This window comes from Ruditapes philippinarum, unplaced genomic scaffold (genome assembly GCF_026571515.1).
Source record: "Ruditapes philippinarum isolate M1 unplaced genomic scaffold, ASM2657151v2 ctg9675_1_1_1_1, whole genome shotgun sequence".
Taxonomy (NCBI): Eukaryota; Metazoa; Mollusca; class Bivalvia; order Venerida; family Veneridae; genus Ruditapes; species Ruditapes philippinarum.
The window spans coordinates 1-16,176 of NW_026859526.1; the positions used below are offsets into that span (position 1 = coordinate 1).

Below are 16,176 nucleotides of genomic sequence, written 5' to 3' on the forward strand. Positions count from 1 at the left end.
GCTGCTCCTCGGGATAACGTAAAAGTCTGTAGAAATACCTTTGAGATCCTCTGGATTCTTGAGTCTAAATAATGTTTATGTCTTACATCTACGTGTACAAGCTTGTTACCATGTCAGCTACCTCTTCAGATGAATTGTGGGTCCCCCGTTGGGCGCCAATGTAAACTTGGACCTTGTTTTACATGTGACAAAGAAAACCAAGTTCGTGTAGGTTCATCTCCATTTAATCAAACTTTAGATACATCGGTAGTAATGTAATGACAACCTAAAACATATAATATTAATAAGAAAAAGATTCAAACAAGTGAATTACATTACAATGCATTTTATACAGCATTTCAGTCTAATTCCTGCATTCAGATATATGCAATAAATTCACATGACAGCAATTCAACGACATCTTAGAATAATGACCATCTTATGACAAACATAAATCAATACAATAGAATATAAACTTACCAATATATGGTATTGACTGTTTCCCTCACATTACAACAAACCTCCTTTCACACATGTGATATTAGTCTAGATTGCTGCAAAGTTAAAATATCAATAAAGTGTACAGACAGAAATAATGTGCATATTATTTCAAGTTAATTAAATAATGAGTTAATGAATATTACCCAATGTCGCCATTCTAATTTTACAAAACTCCACATAAGTAAATATCAAAATTTACAATAAATTATTGAAACAAATAATTTATCAAAATGGCAAATAAAGAGTAATTAATGCACAGTTCAACTAAGCAAATATAAAAAATAGAATAAAACCAAAAGTTACAAACTATCAGAGTTCCATGGAGATCCACAATACGAAGAAACAACCAGCTATACCATTATCAATGATGTTCACCCTCAGAACAACCGTGACCAAACTGAGGTATCTCAGAACTCCCGCTCAACAGTAAAAAACAATCATGTACAACAATACACAAACTATTTTCGACCAATGAAAGCAAAGCTTCTGGGATAAACAACTGAACACAGTGAAACGTAATGAACAAACAAGAAACAATCCAAATAATGATTATTCTCAACTTCCTGTTTAGAACTTCCGGTATAGCTAAAATCCGTCCAAAGTCGGTATGGTTACACATGTTTAAGTATTGTTGGTTAAAACAATAAACAGAGGCCATACCTTATAGTATGGTATGGCCATTAAACACAATTTGATAGTTTGTTATTCCTCGCGTGGCGGTTCATAAATATAAGCTATGCCGAAAAGCATCAGCGAACTTTATGCGCCGCCACGGGAGGTACGGGTTTTAGCCGTTCGTAGAGACGGCTGAACGGATAATAGCCTTACATAAAATCGTCTTGAACCAGTTAGCAACAAGAAAAGCATTGATGCAAAGCATCAAAGGGCGTCCAAGCAAGAAATGCAGCAGGTGAAGATGAACTAGTTGATATATGATGACAAGATATTCTTATAAACTTTTCAATGGTTAATTGTCCCCCGCCTTTTCGAAGAAAAAAGGGGGATATAGAAATAGGCTCCGTCCGTCTGTCCGTCCGTCCGTCCGTCACACTTTCGTGTCCGGTCCATAACTTTGTCATTTATCAAAGGAATTTGAAATAACTTGGCACAAATGTTTATTATAATAAGACGATGTGTCATGCGCAACAACCAGACCCCTACCTCCAGGGTCAAGGTCGCACTTGCTCATTCAAGGTCAACATTGTCTATTTGAGGGTATATGTCGTGTCCGGTCCATAACTTTCTTATCTATGAAGGGATTTTGTAAATACTTGCCATAATTGTTCACAATAATCAGACAATGTGTCATGCGCAAAAACCAGTCACCTACCTTCAAGGTCAAGGTCACACTTGGAGGTCAAATATTAACATAGTCTGTTACAGGGTATATTTCGTGTCCGGTCCATAACTTTGTCATTTATCAAAGGAATTTGAAATAACTTGGCACAAATGTTTATTATAATAAGACGATGTGTCATGCGCAACAACCAGACCCCTACCTCCAGGGTCAAGGTCGCACTTGCTCATTCAAGGTCAACATTGTCTATTTGAGGGTATATGTCGTGTCCGGTCCATAACTTTCTTATCTATGAAGGGATTTTGTAAATACTTGCCATAATTGTTCACAATAATCAGACAATGTGTCATGCGCAAAAACCAGTCACCTACCTTCAAGGTCAAGGTCACACTTGGAGGTCAAATATTAACATAGTCTGTTACAGGGTATATTTCGTGTCCGGTCCATAACTTTGTCATTTATCAAAGGAATTTGAAATAACTTGGCACAAATGTTTGTTATAATAAGACGATGTGTCATGCGCAACAACCAGACCCGTACCTTCAGGGTCAAGGTCGTACTTGCTCATTCAAGGTTAACATTGTCTATTTGAGGGTATATGTCGTGTCCGGTCCACAACTTTCTTATCTATGAAGGACTTTTGTAAATACTTGCCATAATTGTTCACAATAATCAGATGATGTGTCATGCGCAAAAACCAGTCACCTACCTTCAAGGTCAAGGTCACACTTGGAGGTCAAATATTAACATAGTCTGTTACAGGGTATATTTCGTGTCCGGTCCATAACTTTGTCATTTATCAAAGGAATTTGAAATTACTTGGCACAAATGTTTATTATAATAAGACGATGTGTCATGCGCAACAACCAGACCCGTACCTTCAGGGTCAAGGTCGTACTTGCTCATTCAAGGTTAACATTGTCTATTTGAGGGTATATGTCGTGTCCGGTCCACAACTTTCTTATCTATGAAGGACTTTTGTAAATACTTGCCATAATTGTTCACAATAATCAGATGATGTGTCATGCGCAAAAACCAGTCACCTACCTCCAAAGTCAAGGTCACACTTGGAGGTCAAATACTTACATAGTCTGTTACAGGGTATATTTTGTGTCAGGTCTATAACTTTTTCATAGATCAAAGGATTTTGAAAATACTTCGCACAAATAGTCACTATAATAAGAGGATGTGTCATGAGCAACACCTGCATCCCTACCTCCAAGGTCAAGGTCACACTTAGAGGTCAAAAATTAACATAGTCTGTTATAGGGTATATTTTGTGTCGAATCTAGAACTTCTTCATAGTTCAAGGGATTTTGGAATAACTTGGCACAAATAGTCACAATAATAAGCCGATATGTCAGGTACAACACCTGCACCCCTACCTCTTAAGGTCAAGGTCACACTTAGAGGTCAAAGGTTAAGAGAGTCTGTTATTTGGTATATTTTTTGTCCCATCCATTACTTCTTCATAGATTAAGGGATTTTGAAAGTACTTGGCACAAATAGTCACAATGATTAGATGATACGTCATGCGTACCATCTGTGTCCCTACCTCCAAGGTCAAGGTCACACTAAGAGGTCAAAGATTTACGTAGTCTGTTATAGGGTATATTTTGTGTCCAATCTATAACTTCTTCTCATAGTTCAAGGTATTTTGAAAATACTTGGCACAAATAGTCTCAATAATAAGACGTTATGTCATGCACAACACCTGCTCCCCTACCTCCAAGGTCAAGGTCACACTTAGAGGTCAAAGCTTAACATGATAGATTTTTAAATTCCGTGTTTCATTTTATTTTTTTAACAAATTTATTGTTACATTTGCAGATCTAGCATTGATCATAATTTTGGACTGATTGTCCTGAGATCCATACCTCAATTTTTTGAAATAGCACAATTTTATGCTTCATATAAAACTCCCGGGGCGGGGGACGTTGGTAACTCTGTTACAAATTCTTGTAGATTTTTACAAGAATTGTATATCACTTATGAATGAACGGACGAAAGACATTGTTCATTACAAACTTTGATTGGCATGCTAGAGATTATATAGAATATTACTTGTTATTTCTTTATGATCGTGGTTATTAATAGCAACGGATATACATGTATACAATCATTTATAATCCATATGTGTAACGCATGTGTAATTGTCCCTTATTATGTTATCGCTATTAGCGAAGACCCCCTCTAAAGGTATCTGTTCACACTTACTAACAATATGACACTGATTATATTACCATGTTGATCATGTTGAGCATAATTGTTTATTATACAATAATTGTAATATCCATTTTAAAAAAAATAATACAGATTTTATGAATATTGGTTTCTTTTCTTTTTTTGTGTTTTATGTGCTATTTTAATACTGAGTTTTTACGTTTACTACTATTTTAAGAATTCAATTGTCATATTGACAAAACTTAACTGGAAAAAGTCAGTAAATTATGGTTAATCTTTCAGTATATAATATTGTTTATTCTTAACATATACATGTACATTTGTATTTTTCTTTATCATTTTTTAAATTATCAATCAATTGAATAATTCATAAAATCTAATTGGTAACTTTGAATAATTCCTCGGCATCTTTACTAAACACGAATAAAAAATAAAATAAAATAAAATGTTTCAAAGTTGATAGTGTCATATTAATACCATAAAAATGTACCTTTTTTCTAAATTATTGTACATATTTATTGTTTTTATCTCATATAGATAAAAAAACATGCTTTTGTTATTGTTGGGTTTTTTTTTCGAATTGTATGTTTATGTATAATAATAATCAATAAATTTGAGAGTTGATCTGTGTTTATTAATTATTGTAACCAAACTAAGTGACAAACATTCATTTTGAAAAAAGCTTATTTATCTGTAAAATATTTGTTCTGTTCTGTAACGATATCAAACATCTACTCCAAAACCGGGAGAGACTGGACAATAAACGTGTTGTACTATTCGCCGGTCACTAGTAAATCCCGGTCAAAATAGACCAGGAGAGACCGGGAATTACCGATAGGAGTACATCCCTCTATAAATAGATTTTCGGAATATTTAGGTCATCAACTCATCATTCTATACATGTACAACAATAACATACCATAATAACCCACTGTGTACTACAAAATGATAAATAAAAATACCCCGAAGAGCGCGATTTATTGACGGAAAAGGTTATTTCATTTGGCGAAATTCTCCACTTCGCTATTCATTGTATATATCGCGACATTTCATTTTTAATTAATAATCAAGCACCCTCATACCGATCGGAATGATCGGCTTTTATTATGTCCGACTAAAAGGCTCGAGAAGTTGCTGTCGCCCTTTCACAAAATCTGATTTCATTCCATAAAAGGCGCCGCGCTTCGGCGCGGAGGCCAATTACTAAGAAGCGTAGAAAGAGGAAGCAAAAATTTTACCCTCCTCCACCCCCTTCACCACAACAAAATTTTAAGGGTCTCAGTGTAACCCACATATTTCAGTGATTGTTAGAAAGATAGGCAGTATTTACTTTTTTATACATGCAATACTTTCTGTAACACTTGTAATGTTAATGATTATGTTAGGGGGTGATTTTCTTATGAACCCTTCGCATTTATTACTGTTATAGTAGAATTCGATTTATTATTAATTCTACATGTGTATTTTCTATATTGTATTAATTTGCATAATATTAATGTATGTCCTATTCTTTGCACATGTTTCAGTGCGTTTTTCTTACGAAACCCTCACATTTCTTACTATTATAGTAGAACTCGATTAATTATTATTCCTGCATGTGTATTTTCTATATTGTATTAATTTGCATAATATTGATGTATGTACTATTCTTTGCACATGTTTAAGTATTGTTGGTTAAAACAATAAACAGAGGCCATACCTTATAGTATGGTATGGCCATTAAACACAATTTGATAGTTTGTTATTCCTCGCGTGGCGGTTCATAAATATATTTATTATTATGGTTGTAGAAACCGAAAGTACAAAAAAACCAACCTGTTGACATTTAGTCGGATTTGTTTAAAATTGAATACCAGTAGGCATATTTAAGTTACAAATTGTTGTCAGACATATTTTCAGCATAATAGTACCAGAACAGACATTAGATGTCAAATATATACATTCGTTTTACATTATCTCTGTTTCTGTTTACATCTGAAACCACGTTGTAGAACTACTTTCAATCCGTATTGTTTCCGAAGTTATTATAGATAATAGCCGAAGCAGATCCGAATGATTTTTACATTGTGGACGCCATTTTGTTTGAAAAATCTGATAAATAAAAAACAATTTTTCGTCGAATTTTATTGTGAAAACTATTTAGAGTGAAAGAAATTGGTCTAACTAAGAAAATGAATCCGAACACCAATTTCTTTAATTCAGTCGTTAACTCTGTACAGACGTTTAAAGTGTTGTTTACGTGACGTCACAATGTAGCGCCAAACAGCAAAAATGTTGAAAGTGAGTTAAGTTTTACCAATCGCAACTAATCGGCCCTTTCCGTCAGTCTTCGGATAAGGACCTCGAACACAATAGTATGAATACACAGAACGGATGCGGTATTCCGGTCTTACCTACGCTAAGAAACTAAACATGTAAACAAATAGTAATTTAATGCTGGGAGTTGTTGACAAGTTTATTTCCATTATATGTAATAAAAGTCCACCTAAAATAAGTGAATTCATAGGTACGAAAGCACACTACATTATTTATATATTTACTAATATGGCTGTAGAAACTGATAGTACAAAAACGTTGAAAAAACCAACCTGTTGACATGTAGTCGGATTTGTTTAAAATTGAACATCAGTGGGCATATTTAAATTACAAATTATAGTCAGACATATTTTCAAGCATAAGAGTACCGGAACAGACATTAGATGTCAAATATATACATTCGTTTTACATTATCTCTGTTTCTGTTTACATCTGTAAACCACGTGGTAGAACTACTTTCAATCCGTATTGTTTCCGAGGTTATTATATATAATAGCCGAGGCAGTTCCGAATGAAGTTTTACATTTATGTCACTTTTTAAAATTTGTATTTCGCACGAAAAATTGTAGAGTGAAATAAGATAAACAAACAAAGTTTTATCACTATTTTCAAAATTCGTTATTCTTAAAATGTTTCTACACACGGTAGATTTAACGACAGTCTATTTCAACCCACTGGAACAGCCTTTAAAGGCGACAACAAATTTAACCACCAAACATAAAGTCCAACTTTATAGTAATAATTATATTTTTTCTTGACGTGTTTGAATTGAAATAGATAAATTGATTCTTCGTGCATTATTGTGAAATAATGCACGTTTTTCGTTCAAATGCTTTGTAATTAAATCACTCAGGTACGGCACAAAGGTGACATGTGTGTGTTTTTATTTATCTCGTGGCCACGAGTGATTAAGTCGTGGCCACGAGATAGCTAAGTCGTGGCCATGAGAAACTTTGTCGTGGCCACGAGTTACTAAGTCGTGGCCACGAGAAAGCTAACTCGTGGTCACGAGATACTTTGTCGTGGCCATGAGTTACTAAGTCGTGGCCTCGAGATAGCTAAGTCGTGGCCACGAGATACTATGTCGTGGCCACGAGTTACTAAGTCGTGGCCAAGAGTTACTAAGTCGTGGCCACGAGTTACTAAGTCGTAGCCACGAGATAGCTATGTCGTGGCCACGAGATACTATGTCGTGAGTTACTTAGTCGTGGCCACGAGATGACTAACTCGTGGCCACGAGATACTATGTCGTGGCCACGAGTTACTAAGTCGTGGCCACGAGTTACTAAGTCGTGGTCACGAGAAAGCTAACTCGTGGCCACGATATACTATGTCGTGGCCTCAAGATAGCTTAGTCGTGGCCACGAGATACTATGTCGTGCCCACGAGTTAATAAGTCGTGGCCACGAGATAGCTATGTCGTGGCCACGAGATACTATGTCGTGGCCACGAGTGACTAAGTCGTGGCCACGAAATAGCTAACTCGTGGCCACGAGATACTATGTCGTGGCCACGAGATACTATAACCAATCGGATTACACCATTTATATGTACTTCCCTAATTAACTAGACATGTGCTATAGTACAAGGATTCCCCTACTTCACCAGCCTGTAAAAGTGCCATTTATACAACTTATTGACTTGTCAATAATTTTTCATTTAGCGTCAATGTGACCCTGAAATTTGACCCAATGACTTCGAAATTATTAGATGTTATTTACTGATCAGGTGCAATGATCTTTCTGGGTTATATAAACCATAGCTTATCCTTTCTAAATTATTCATCAGACAAGGACTTTGCCTTATAGGCTATCTACTGTCCCTTCCAAATAAAACAAACCAGGACTTATTTACTTCGAACAAGGTTAACAGGCCGTAGTACGTACAAACTGACCAATCCGATAACAAAGAGCTATAGTCAAAATTAATGTCTGGTGGGCCTTGGAAGGTGACTTTCTAATATGATCCAAAAGACAGTTTCAAATTGAATATCTTCAGTATTTTCAAAGATTAATGTTGCATGTAAAAGAAAGTTGTTAAGTTAAAAAAATCATAAAATATAGTGTATTTTGATTGGTAAATTATCTCGATGCCACGACTTAGCTATCTCGTGGCCACGACATAGTATCTCGTGGTCACGAGTCAGCTATCTCGTGGCCAAGACTTAGTAACTTGTGGCCACGACTTAGTAACATTTGAACTTAAACCGTGTATTATTCTACAACAATGCACTCAGAATTGATATCTATTTCCTAAATATGAAATAATCTATTTGTTTGACAAGGTTAATCTAGAATAAAATTTTGCTCTTTTAACTTCCTCTTTTGTACAGTTAAATCGGACCTTAGTCAGATCAGCCCAAAGTCTAATCGGTTCTTTCTTTCTTTCTTTCTTTCTTTCTTCCTTTATTCATTTATTTATTAATTTCTTATTTGCTCACCTGTCTCAAAGTGATATTGTGAGCTTTTGAGATCGTAATTTGTCCAGCGTCCGTACGTCTGTTAACTTTTTACTTAAATGTAATATCCTCATAATCCACTGAGCCAAATTAATCTGAACTTTACAGATATGTTCCGTGGGTGGTCTTCTTTGACAATTGTTTCAAGAATTGAATTCCAAGTGGGTGTCTACCAGGTTTGTTCAAATAAAAACCCTTGGTTAAAAATCGCTTATTCCTGTGGTTCATTGATTTTCCTGATACGTATATGGTAAAATAATCTTTATATAATATGTTTGTAGGTTTGTAGACTGTGTGAACAAAAAGTATGAATTTATTTTTTAAATGACTGCAGTGACCCCTTACCTCTACAAAAAGTTAGAAAAAATAGTAGACTATTAAAAAATTTAAGCTATCAAATATGAGAGATATCTTAAGACAAATGAAATAAAATACATCTTCTAGCCCTATTTTCCAAGTGATAAAATGGGGGGAAAATGGGAAATATTAATTGGAAAGCTATATAACTTGGCAAAAACTTGTACTTTGTATTGATGAGTAAGTACGGAAATCATGAAATATGACAAACAAGATCAACAAGGAAGTTGCAAAAAACAGGACAGAACACAAGAAAGAGAGGATAATCACTTTACTAATACATGAAAGAAAACAATAGTAACCGACAAGGAAATCAAAGACAATTGATTAATAGGCCCAAAAAGTGAAAGTTCGTAGGGAAAGGGGAATTGAAGTACGGGGAAGGGGAGGGGCAAAATTAAAAAATAAAACTAGGGGCAAAAGGGAAGATACTTACCTTACACAAGAAAAAAAACAAGAAGGGACACAAAAATAGTATGAAACAACAAAGAAATACGTCTTAGGAACACAGAGTGGTACCGCCTTGGAACGGTCAGCAGCATAAGTACTTCTAGGGAGTTTAAACCGGTTAATGGTGCACCAAACGTCACTCTTAGCCCCACCATGTTTCTATAAACGAGACTGTGTAAATAAAATGAATCCCTTCCAAGTGAAATTCTAACAATTTTTATGGTAACAAAAGGTGAAATAAGTCAAACACAGAAATGATAATGTAGAATCATACAAAAGAAAACCCAGTTACCATACAAAAGTACTCAATGCTTAAAGAAATACAGTGCAACAAGAAAATCACCTTAAAGGCCCGACGAAGCAAGGCAGAAGACGAACATTAGGACATTAAAACAATTCAATCTTACAGGACTTGAAGAACTGTCAACCAGTCTCCCACTAGTCCGTTAGATGTAATTAAAAGAGGAAAGCGTAGCGTCTAACTGTAAAAGGGCTGAATACTAAGCATGCTGTATGTCTTAAAATACTAGGGTCATTACGTCTTTTAATAAAATGTTTAAAAGTTTTAGTAAAGACAACATAAAAATTACAATGACCAAAGATCTTACAAAGTTTGTAAATCATATCCCCATACAAATCAGACTGGCTTATCCCATGTCGCAGAAGTGTTTTTTTTTAATCGCTATTGAGTTTTGAAGTAATAATTGTAAAAATATTAACGTAATTTATAATGGCGGTAGCCCTGTTTGAGAAGCTTGCTAGTAATGAAAATAGTTCGATCGTTGAAATCTTATCTACAAGCTCTAGTGAATCTGATTAACTAAGATATAGTTATCCCGTAAGATGATGCATGCAGTACGTCTCCATCTAAATGTTGATATTTTACTATACCTAAGTCATCTCTTTAAGATTGTTGTTGATAGTAATATGAAGATGCAGGTCTCTGAAAGCCTTACTGGTCTCTAAATGCCTGACAGTTCTCCGAATGTCTTACAATTCTCTGAACGTTTAACATTTAATTGAATGCCTTACAGGTCTGTCAATGTCTTACAGGTCTTTGAATGTCTTAAAGGTCTCTGAATATTTGACAGTTCTCGGAATGCCTTACAGGTCTCTGAATGTCTAATATATCTCTGATGCATGACAGTTCTCTGAATGTCTGACAAAAGTCATGTCTTTGAATGTCTAACAGGTATCCGAATGCCTCACGTGTCTCGGAATGTATTATAGTTCTCTGAATGTCCTACAGGTCTTTGAATGCCTTACATGTCTCTGAATGCCTTACAATCCTCCGAATGTCTTACAAGTCTGAATATCTTACAGGTCTCTGAATGCCTAACAGGTCTATGAATGCCCAACTGGTCTCTAAATGCCTTACAGGTCTTTTAATGTCTTACAGGTCTCTGCATGTCTGACTGTCTTACAAGTTTCTGAATGAATTCCAGGTTTTCGAACGTCTTAAAGGTCTTTCAGTGCCTTACATGTCTTAGGATGCCTTACAAGTTTCTGAATGCCTTACAATTTTTTGAATGTCTTACATGTGTCTAAATGCTACAGTTCTCTGAATGCCTAACACTTCCCTGAACATCTTGCAGGTCTCTGAATGTCTTACAGGTGTCTGAATGCATTTAAATTATTCAAAATGTCTCCCAGGTCCCTGAATACCTGACAGGGCTCTGAATACCTTACAGGTCTCTAAATATCTCACAGGTCTATGCATGCCTTACATTTCTCTGAATGCCTATAAGGCACTTTGAGACCCGTAAGACAGTCCTCGGAGACCTGCTAGACATTCAGAGAATTTTAAGGCATTCAAAGAACTGTACGGCATTCGGAGAACTGTCAAATCGGCCCCAAAATTAGTAAAATCGGTCTCAAGATAAGTCAAAACGGGCCTCAAAAATACTTCTGTGAAATATCCCTATTTAGATAAAAGAACGATAATAACTGAAAATTGCGATAAAACATAAACGTAGCAAATAAAACAAGCAATTATCATAGTATTGCAAGCAATTCATAAGTCCCCTACCGGTTAGAACCCCAGCAACATTTTGATGGGCCATTGGCCATTTAATTTTACCACTGCATGAATGATATGAATGAACTTAAATCTTTTGAGTTCTAAGTTTGTCTATATCACAGTAATGTGTTAAGTTTCCCTGCCTAGTAAGGAAATTATGTTTATACAACCTTGTCATATTTTTACGATGTGGGATTTTAAAGTAAACCCCATAAGGAACGAAGAAGTTGGAGTAAAAAATACCAATTTCTCGAAAAAAATCTTAGTTCAAGGGGGACATAATTCTGGAAATAGTCTTGCTAGAGTTTATAACCTTCTCAAAAATGTTGAGTGATAATAAGAAACATATATATGAAGTTTGAAGTAGATACATTAGGAAAAAAAAGTTATTTAAAAAAGACAAAAAAAAATTTCATAAAAAATTCTAAGTTCAAGGGAGGTAACACTGATAATATTTGTGCTAGAGTTGTTAACCTTGTCACATATGATGTGGTTGATGACCAGAAACTTATATCTTAAGTTTTGAAGTAAACACCTTAAGAAATAAAGAACTTATAGTGAAAAAGCCGAAACATTTAAATTAGAAATCTTGAAATTCAGGCTATTTGTTGCCATAGCAACCAGAAATTTCAACATAGGAAGAAAAGAAAAATATGCGCATAATCTCCAGACTGCCATCTACCCATATTTCAAGTTTCATAAAAATATTTTCAGTACTTTTTGAGTTATCACTGGATCCAGTTTATGTGTTAAATTTGTCATATTTTCAGATTATTTGTTGCCATAGCAACCAGAATTTTCAACACAGGAAGAAAAGAAAAAGACGTGCATAATCTCCATACTGCCATCTATCCATATATCAAGTTTCATAAAAATATTTTCAGTACTTTTTGCGTTATCCCGGGATCCAGTTTTGTGGACGGACGGACTGACAGACTGACAGACAGAGACAGACGGACAGACGGACGGAGGGTAAACCTAAAATCCCCTCCGGTTGAACCGGTAGGGGACTAATAAGTCATATAAATTAAAACAGCTTTGATGTTATCAATGTTATTTTAAACGTATGCGATGATTGTTGATTGATAACCTCCTTTTATTACAATATAATCTCTACATATAGATTTCGGTCTGCTTTTTAAGGTCAAATTATCATGTTCTTAAATCAGTTCAGTTATTGTATCTGTAATATCCTTCATTACTGTAGTCTGCTATTTATAACTATATTGCATGATGGGAAAAACAGTACGGAACTTCCGGTCAAGAAATAACATGGCAGGCAATCCGCTTCCAGTAAAAGGGTACATGAATTTATCTGTTGAAAAGAATGAGAAAATAACCGTAGCAAAATTTTAACTGGTGAAAGAAATTATGGAGTTTTGATCGGCTATAATACATCATGTGAAATGGAATTAGTCAAGATTACACAGATCATCTCCTTGAAAACAAAGATTGAGGATAAATACCCTGAAATTTATAAAGGTATTGAAAAACTAAAACACAAAACCGTGAAATTGCACATCAATCCAAATGTGAAACCTGTAGCACAAAGAAATAGAAGAACACCATTTCATTTAAGAGGAAAAGTAGAAAAAGAAATTAAAACCTTGTTAGAAAATGATATTATTGAAGAAGTTATAAATGAACCTACACCTTGGGTTTCACCTATTGTCACACCTCCAAAACACAATGGCGATGTTAGACTCTGTGTTGATATGAGAGAGACCAATAAAGCCATAGAAAGGGAAAGACATCAAATGCCGACGATAGATGAACTAATTCATGATATGAATGGAGCAAAAATATTCAGTAAGCTTGACCTCAAAGCCGGGTACCATCAGCTTGTCTTACAAGAAGAATCGCGGTATATCACAACATTTGCTACACACATGGGACTTTATCGGTATAAACGTTTGAATTTTGGGACAAATTCTGCTAGTGAGGTATTTCAAAAGACCATAAGTGAAGTAATACAGGGTATAGAGGGATCTCAAATATTTCGGATGATATTATTGTATACGCGAAAAATCAAAGTGATCACGATAAAGCATTAGATAAAGTTTTCCGGGCCATACACGAAAGTGGCATGACATTAAACAGGTCTAAATGTGAGTTCAATAAAAAAGAAATCACTTTTTTTGGAGTAGTATTCGGGCAAAATGGAATGTCACCTTCACCTCAGAAGGTAGAGGCAGTCAAACAAATGCTGGAGCCTACAAATGTGACGGAAATGAGAAGTTTTCTGGGAATGACGTCATATTCGTCACGGTTTATACGAAACTACGCGACAATCTCTGAACCGTTACGACGTCTTACAAGAAATGACACTCAATGGGAATGAGACAGTGAGCAGCAAGCAGCATTCGAGAAATTAAAAAGTGAACTGAGGCAGGAAACTGTCATGGCATACTTCAATCCGAGCAAAGACATTGAAGTAATAACAGATGGATCCCCTGTGGGAGTCTCGGGAATACTCACACAAGAAGGCAAGGTGGTGGCTTATGCATCTCGATCTTTAACACAAGTGGAAACGAGGTACAGTCAGACAGAACGAGAAGCACTGGCTATGGTATGGTCAGGCGAACATTTTGCGATGTATCTAAAGGGAGCACCAACATTCACATGCATTACAGATTGCATGCCGTTAACTAAAATTTGGGAAAAGAAACAACCACCAAGAATCGAACGTTGGGGATTGCGACTTCAACCGTTCAAAATGAAAATAGAGTATAGGTCAGGGAAAGATAATCCCTCAGACTTTATGTCCCGTCATCCATTAAAATATATGGAAGAACGAAATATAGCAGAGGAATACGTGTCATTTGTCGCAGAACAATCATTACCAAATGCAATGACAATAGATGAGGTAAAAATGGAATCATTGAAAGATAAGACAATGCAAAAGGCAGTCGAATTTACAAAGAATGGTAAATGGTATGAATTGAAAACACTGAATGACCTAGAAATAGACAAAGAAGAATTATCATCTTTTCGTAGTATAAAGGACGAATTGACTGTGTATAATGAAACATTATTGATGAAAAATGATAAACTAGTGATTCCAAAATCACTCCGTGAAAAAGCAATAAAACTAGGACATGAAGGTCACCAAGGAATTGTGAAAACAAAAAGTTACATAAGATCGAAAGTATATTTTCCAAACATGAATTCTGAAATCGAAGCTGCAATTCAAAAGTGTTTAGCATGTCAATCAAATTCAAATGAACAAAGACCGCGTGAACCTTTGAGAATGAGTGAAGTGCCGTCAGGACCTTGGCTAAATATAAGCGCTGACTTTTGTGGTCCGTTAGAAAACAGGGACTATTTACTTGTGGTAATAGACGAGTATTCGAGATATCCGATAGTTGAAATAATAAAAAATATTTCAGCAAACACAGTTATACCGGTGTTCGACAAGATTGTATCAATGTTTGCTATACCGAGAGTGATAAAAACCGACAATGGGTCTCCATTTCAAAGTAAAGCATTTGCTGACTTCATGAAATTTTACGGCATAATTCATCGGAAAATCACACCGAGATTGCCAAGAGCAAATGCCCAAGCAGAATCCTTCAATAGACCACTGATGAAGAGTGTAAAATCTTCATTTATTGAGGCGCGAAACTACAAACAAGGACTGTATGATTTCTTAAGACAATACCGAGCGACACCACACGTATCGACTGGTTATACGCCATTCAAGTTAATGTTTGGTAGAGACGACTCGAATGCCAAACATCAGTCATGGCTTTGGCTTTTGTTATACTAAAATAAGTCTGGTATTAAAAATTTGTCAACTCTGTTAAAATACTATTGAATTATTACCTTTATTATCTTTATAAACTTTGTAGATTCTAAAAAGTAATCTCTTATTCCTCCTTATACGTTTATCTCATATATTGTATGTATATGCATAAATGTTTTGTATTGTGTAAAAAAATTGAAAATAAAAAAACAAAAACATCAGTCATGGTAAAAGTGGAAATCTTCAAACGAGAGAAATAGCGCAACAGAACGACGACTTTTCGAAAATGAAAGCAAAACGTTATGAAGACGAACGGATGCATGCAAGGGACAGATCAATTAACGTAGGGGATCGTGGTTAGTTAGAATGAAGCCAGAACAAATTCTGATTCAATATACAAACCTACGCCATATACGGTTATTGACAGAAAAGGGACAATGATAAGTGCTAGGAACGATGCTGGTCATTGTATGACTCGAAATTCGTCAGTTATGAAAACTGTTGATCCTGGAATTGTCGGGAACGAACTGGAAACATCTGAAAACGACCTCAATAAAGGGGAGATAATAGGAAATGAACAGAATTCACACGCGAGTCCGCAATCGGAATTGGCGAGGACAAGGCCAACACGTGATAGACGTCCTCCGCCATACTTAAAAGATTATGTGCCGCGCTAACAGAGCGTGTATTTTAAAAGAAAGTGAATTGGCCATAATAATGCCAATCGTATGTGTTTTATTCGATTGTACATCATGGATATATATGTGTTTGATTAAATTTAGAATTATCAAAGTAATTATTATATTCGAGAACATGAATAATTAATTAAGTTAATAAATATATAATACCCAAATAGCGAATTATATAAT

General features: G+C 35.3%; 1 protein-coding gene and 1 long non-coding RNA gene across 2 annotated transcripts; one reads left to right on the plus strand and one right to left on the minus strand.

Annotated features, from left to right (window-relative positions):
- Nucleotides 1-37: 37 nt before the first annotated feature.
- On the minus strand, nt 38-1,075 carry LOC132756864 (uncharacterized). The gene is made up of 3 exons (XR_009629383.1): nt 788-1,075; nt 460-533; nt 38-265 (listed from the first exon to the last, which is right to left on the minus strand). It is a non-coding gene; the product is annotated as an uncharacterized LOC132756864 (long non-coding RNA).
- A 12,888-nt stretch (nt 1,076-13,963) lies between these two features.
- Nucleotides 13,964-15,331, plus strand: LOC132756863 (uncharacterized protein K02A2.6-like). Its single transcript, XM_060748008.1, has one exon. The coding sequence runs from the start codon at nt 13,964-13,966 to the stop codon at nt 15,329-15,331; it is 1,368 nt and encodes a 455-aa protein (XP_060603991.1).
- Nucleotides 15,332-16,176: the final 845 nt, after the last annotated feature.

What these genes read in the sequence shown, in the direction of transcription:
- LOC132756863 (XM_060748008.1), top strand. Translation starts at nt 13,964, where the DNA reads ATGGCATACTTCAATCCGAGCAAAGACATTGAAGTAATAACAGATGGA.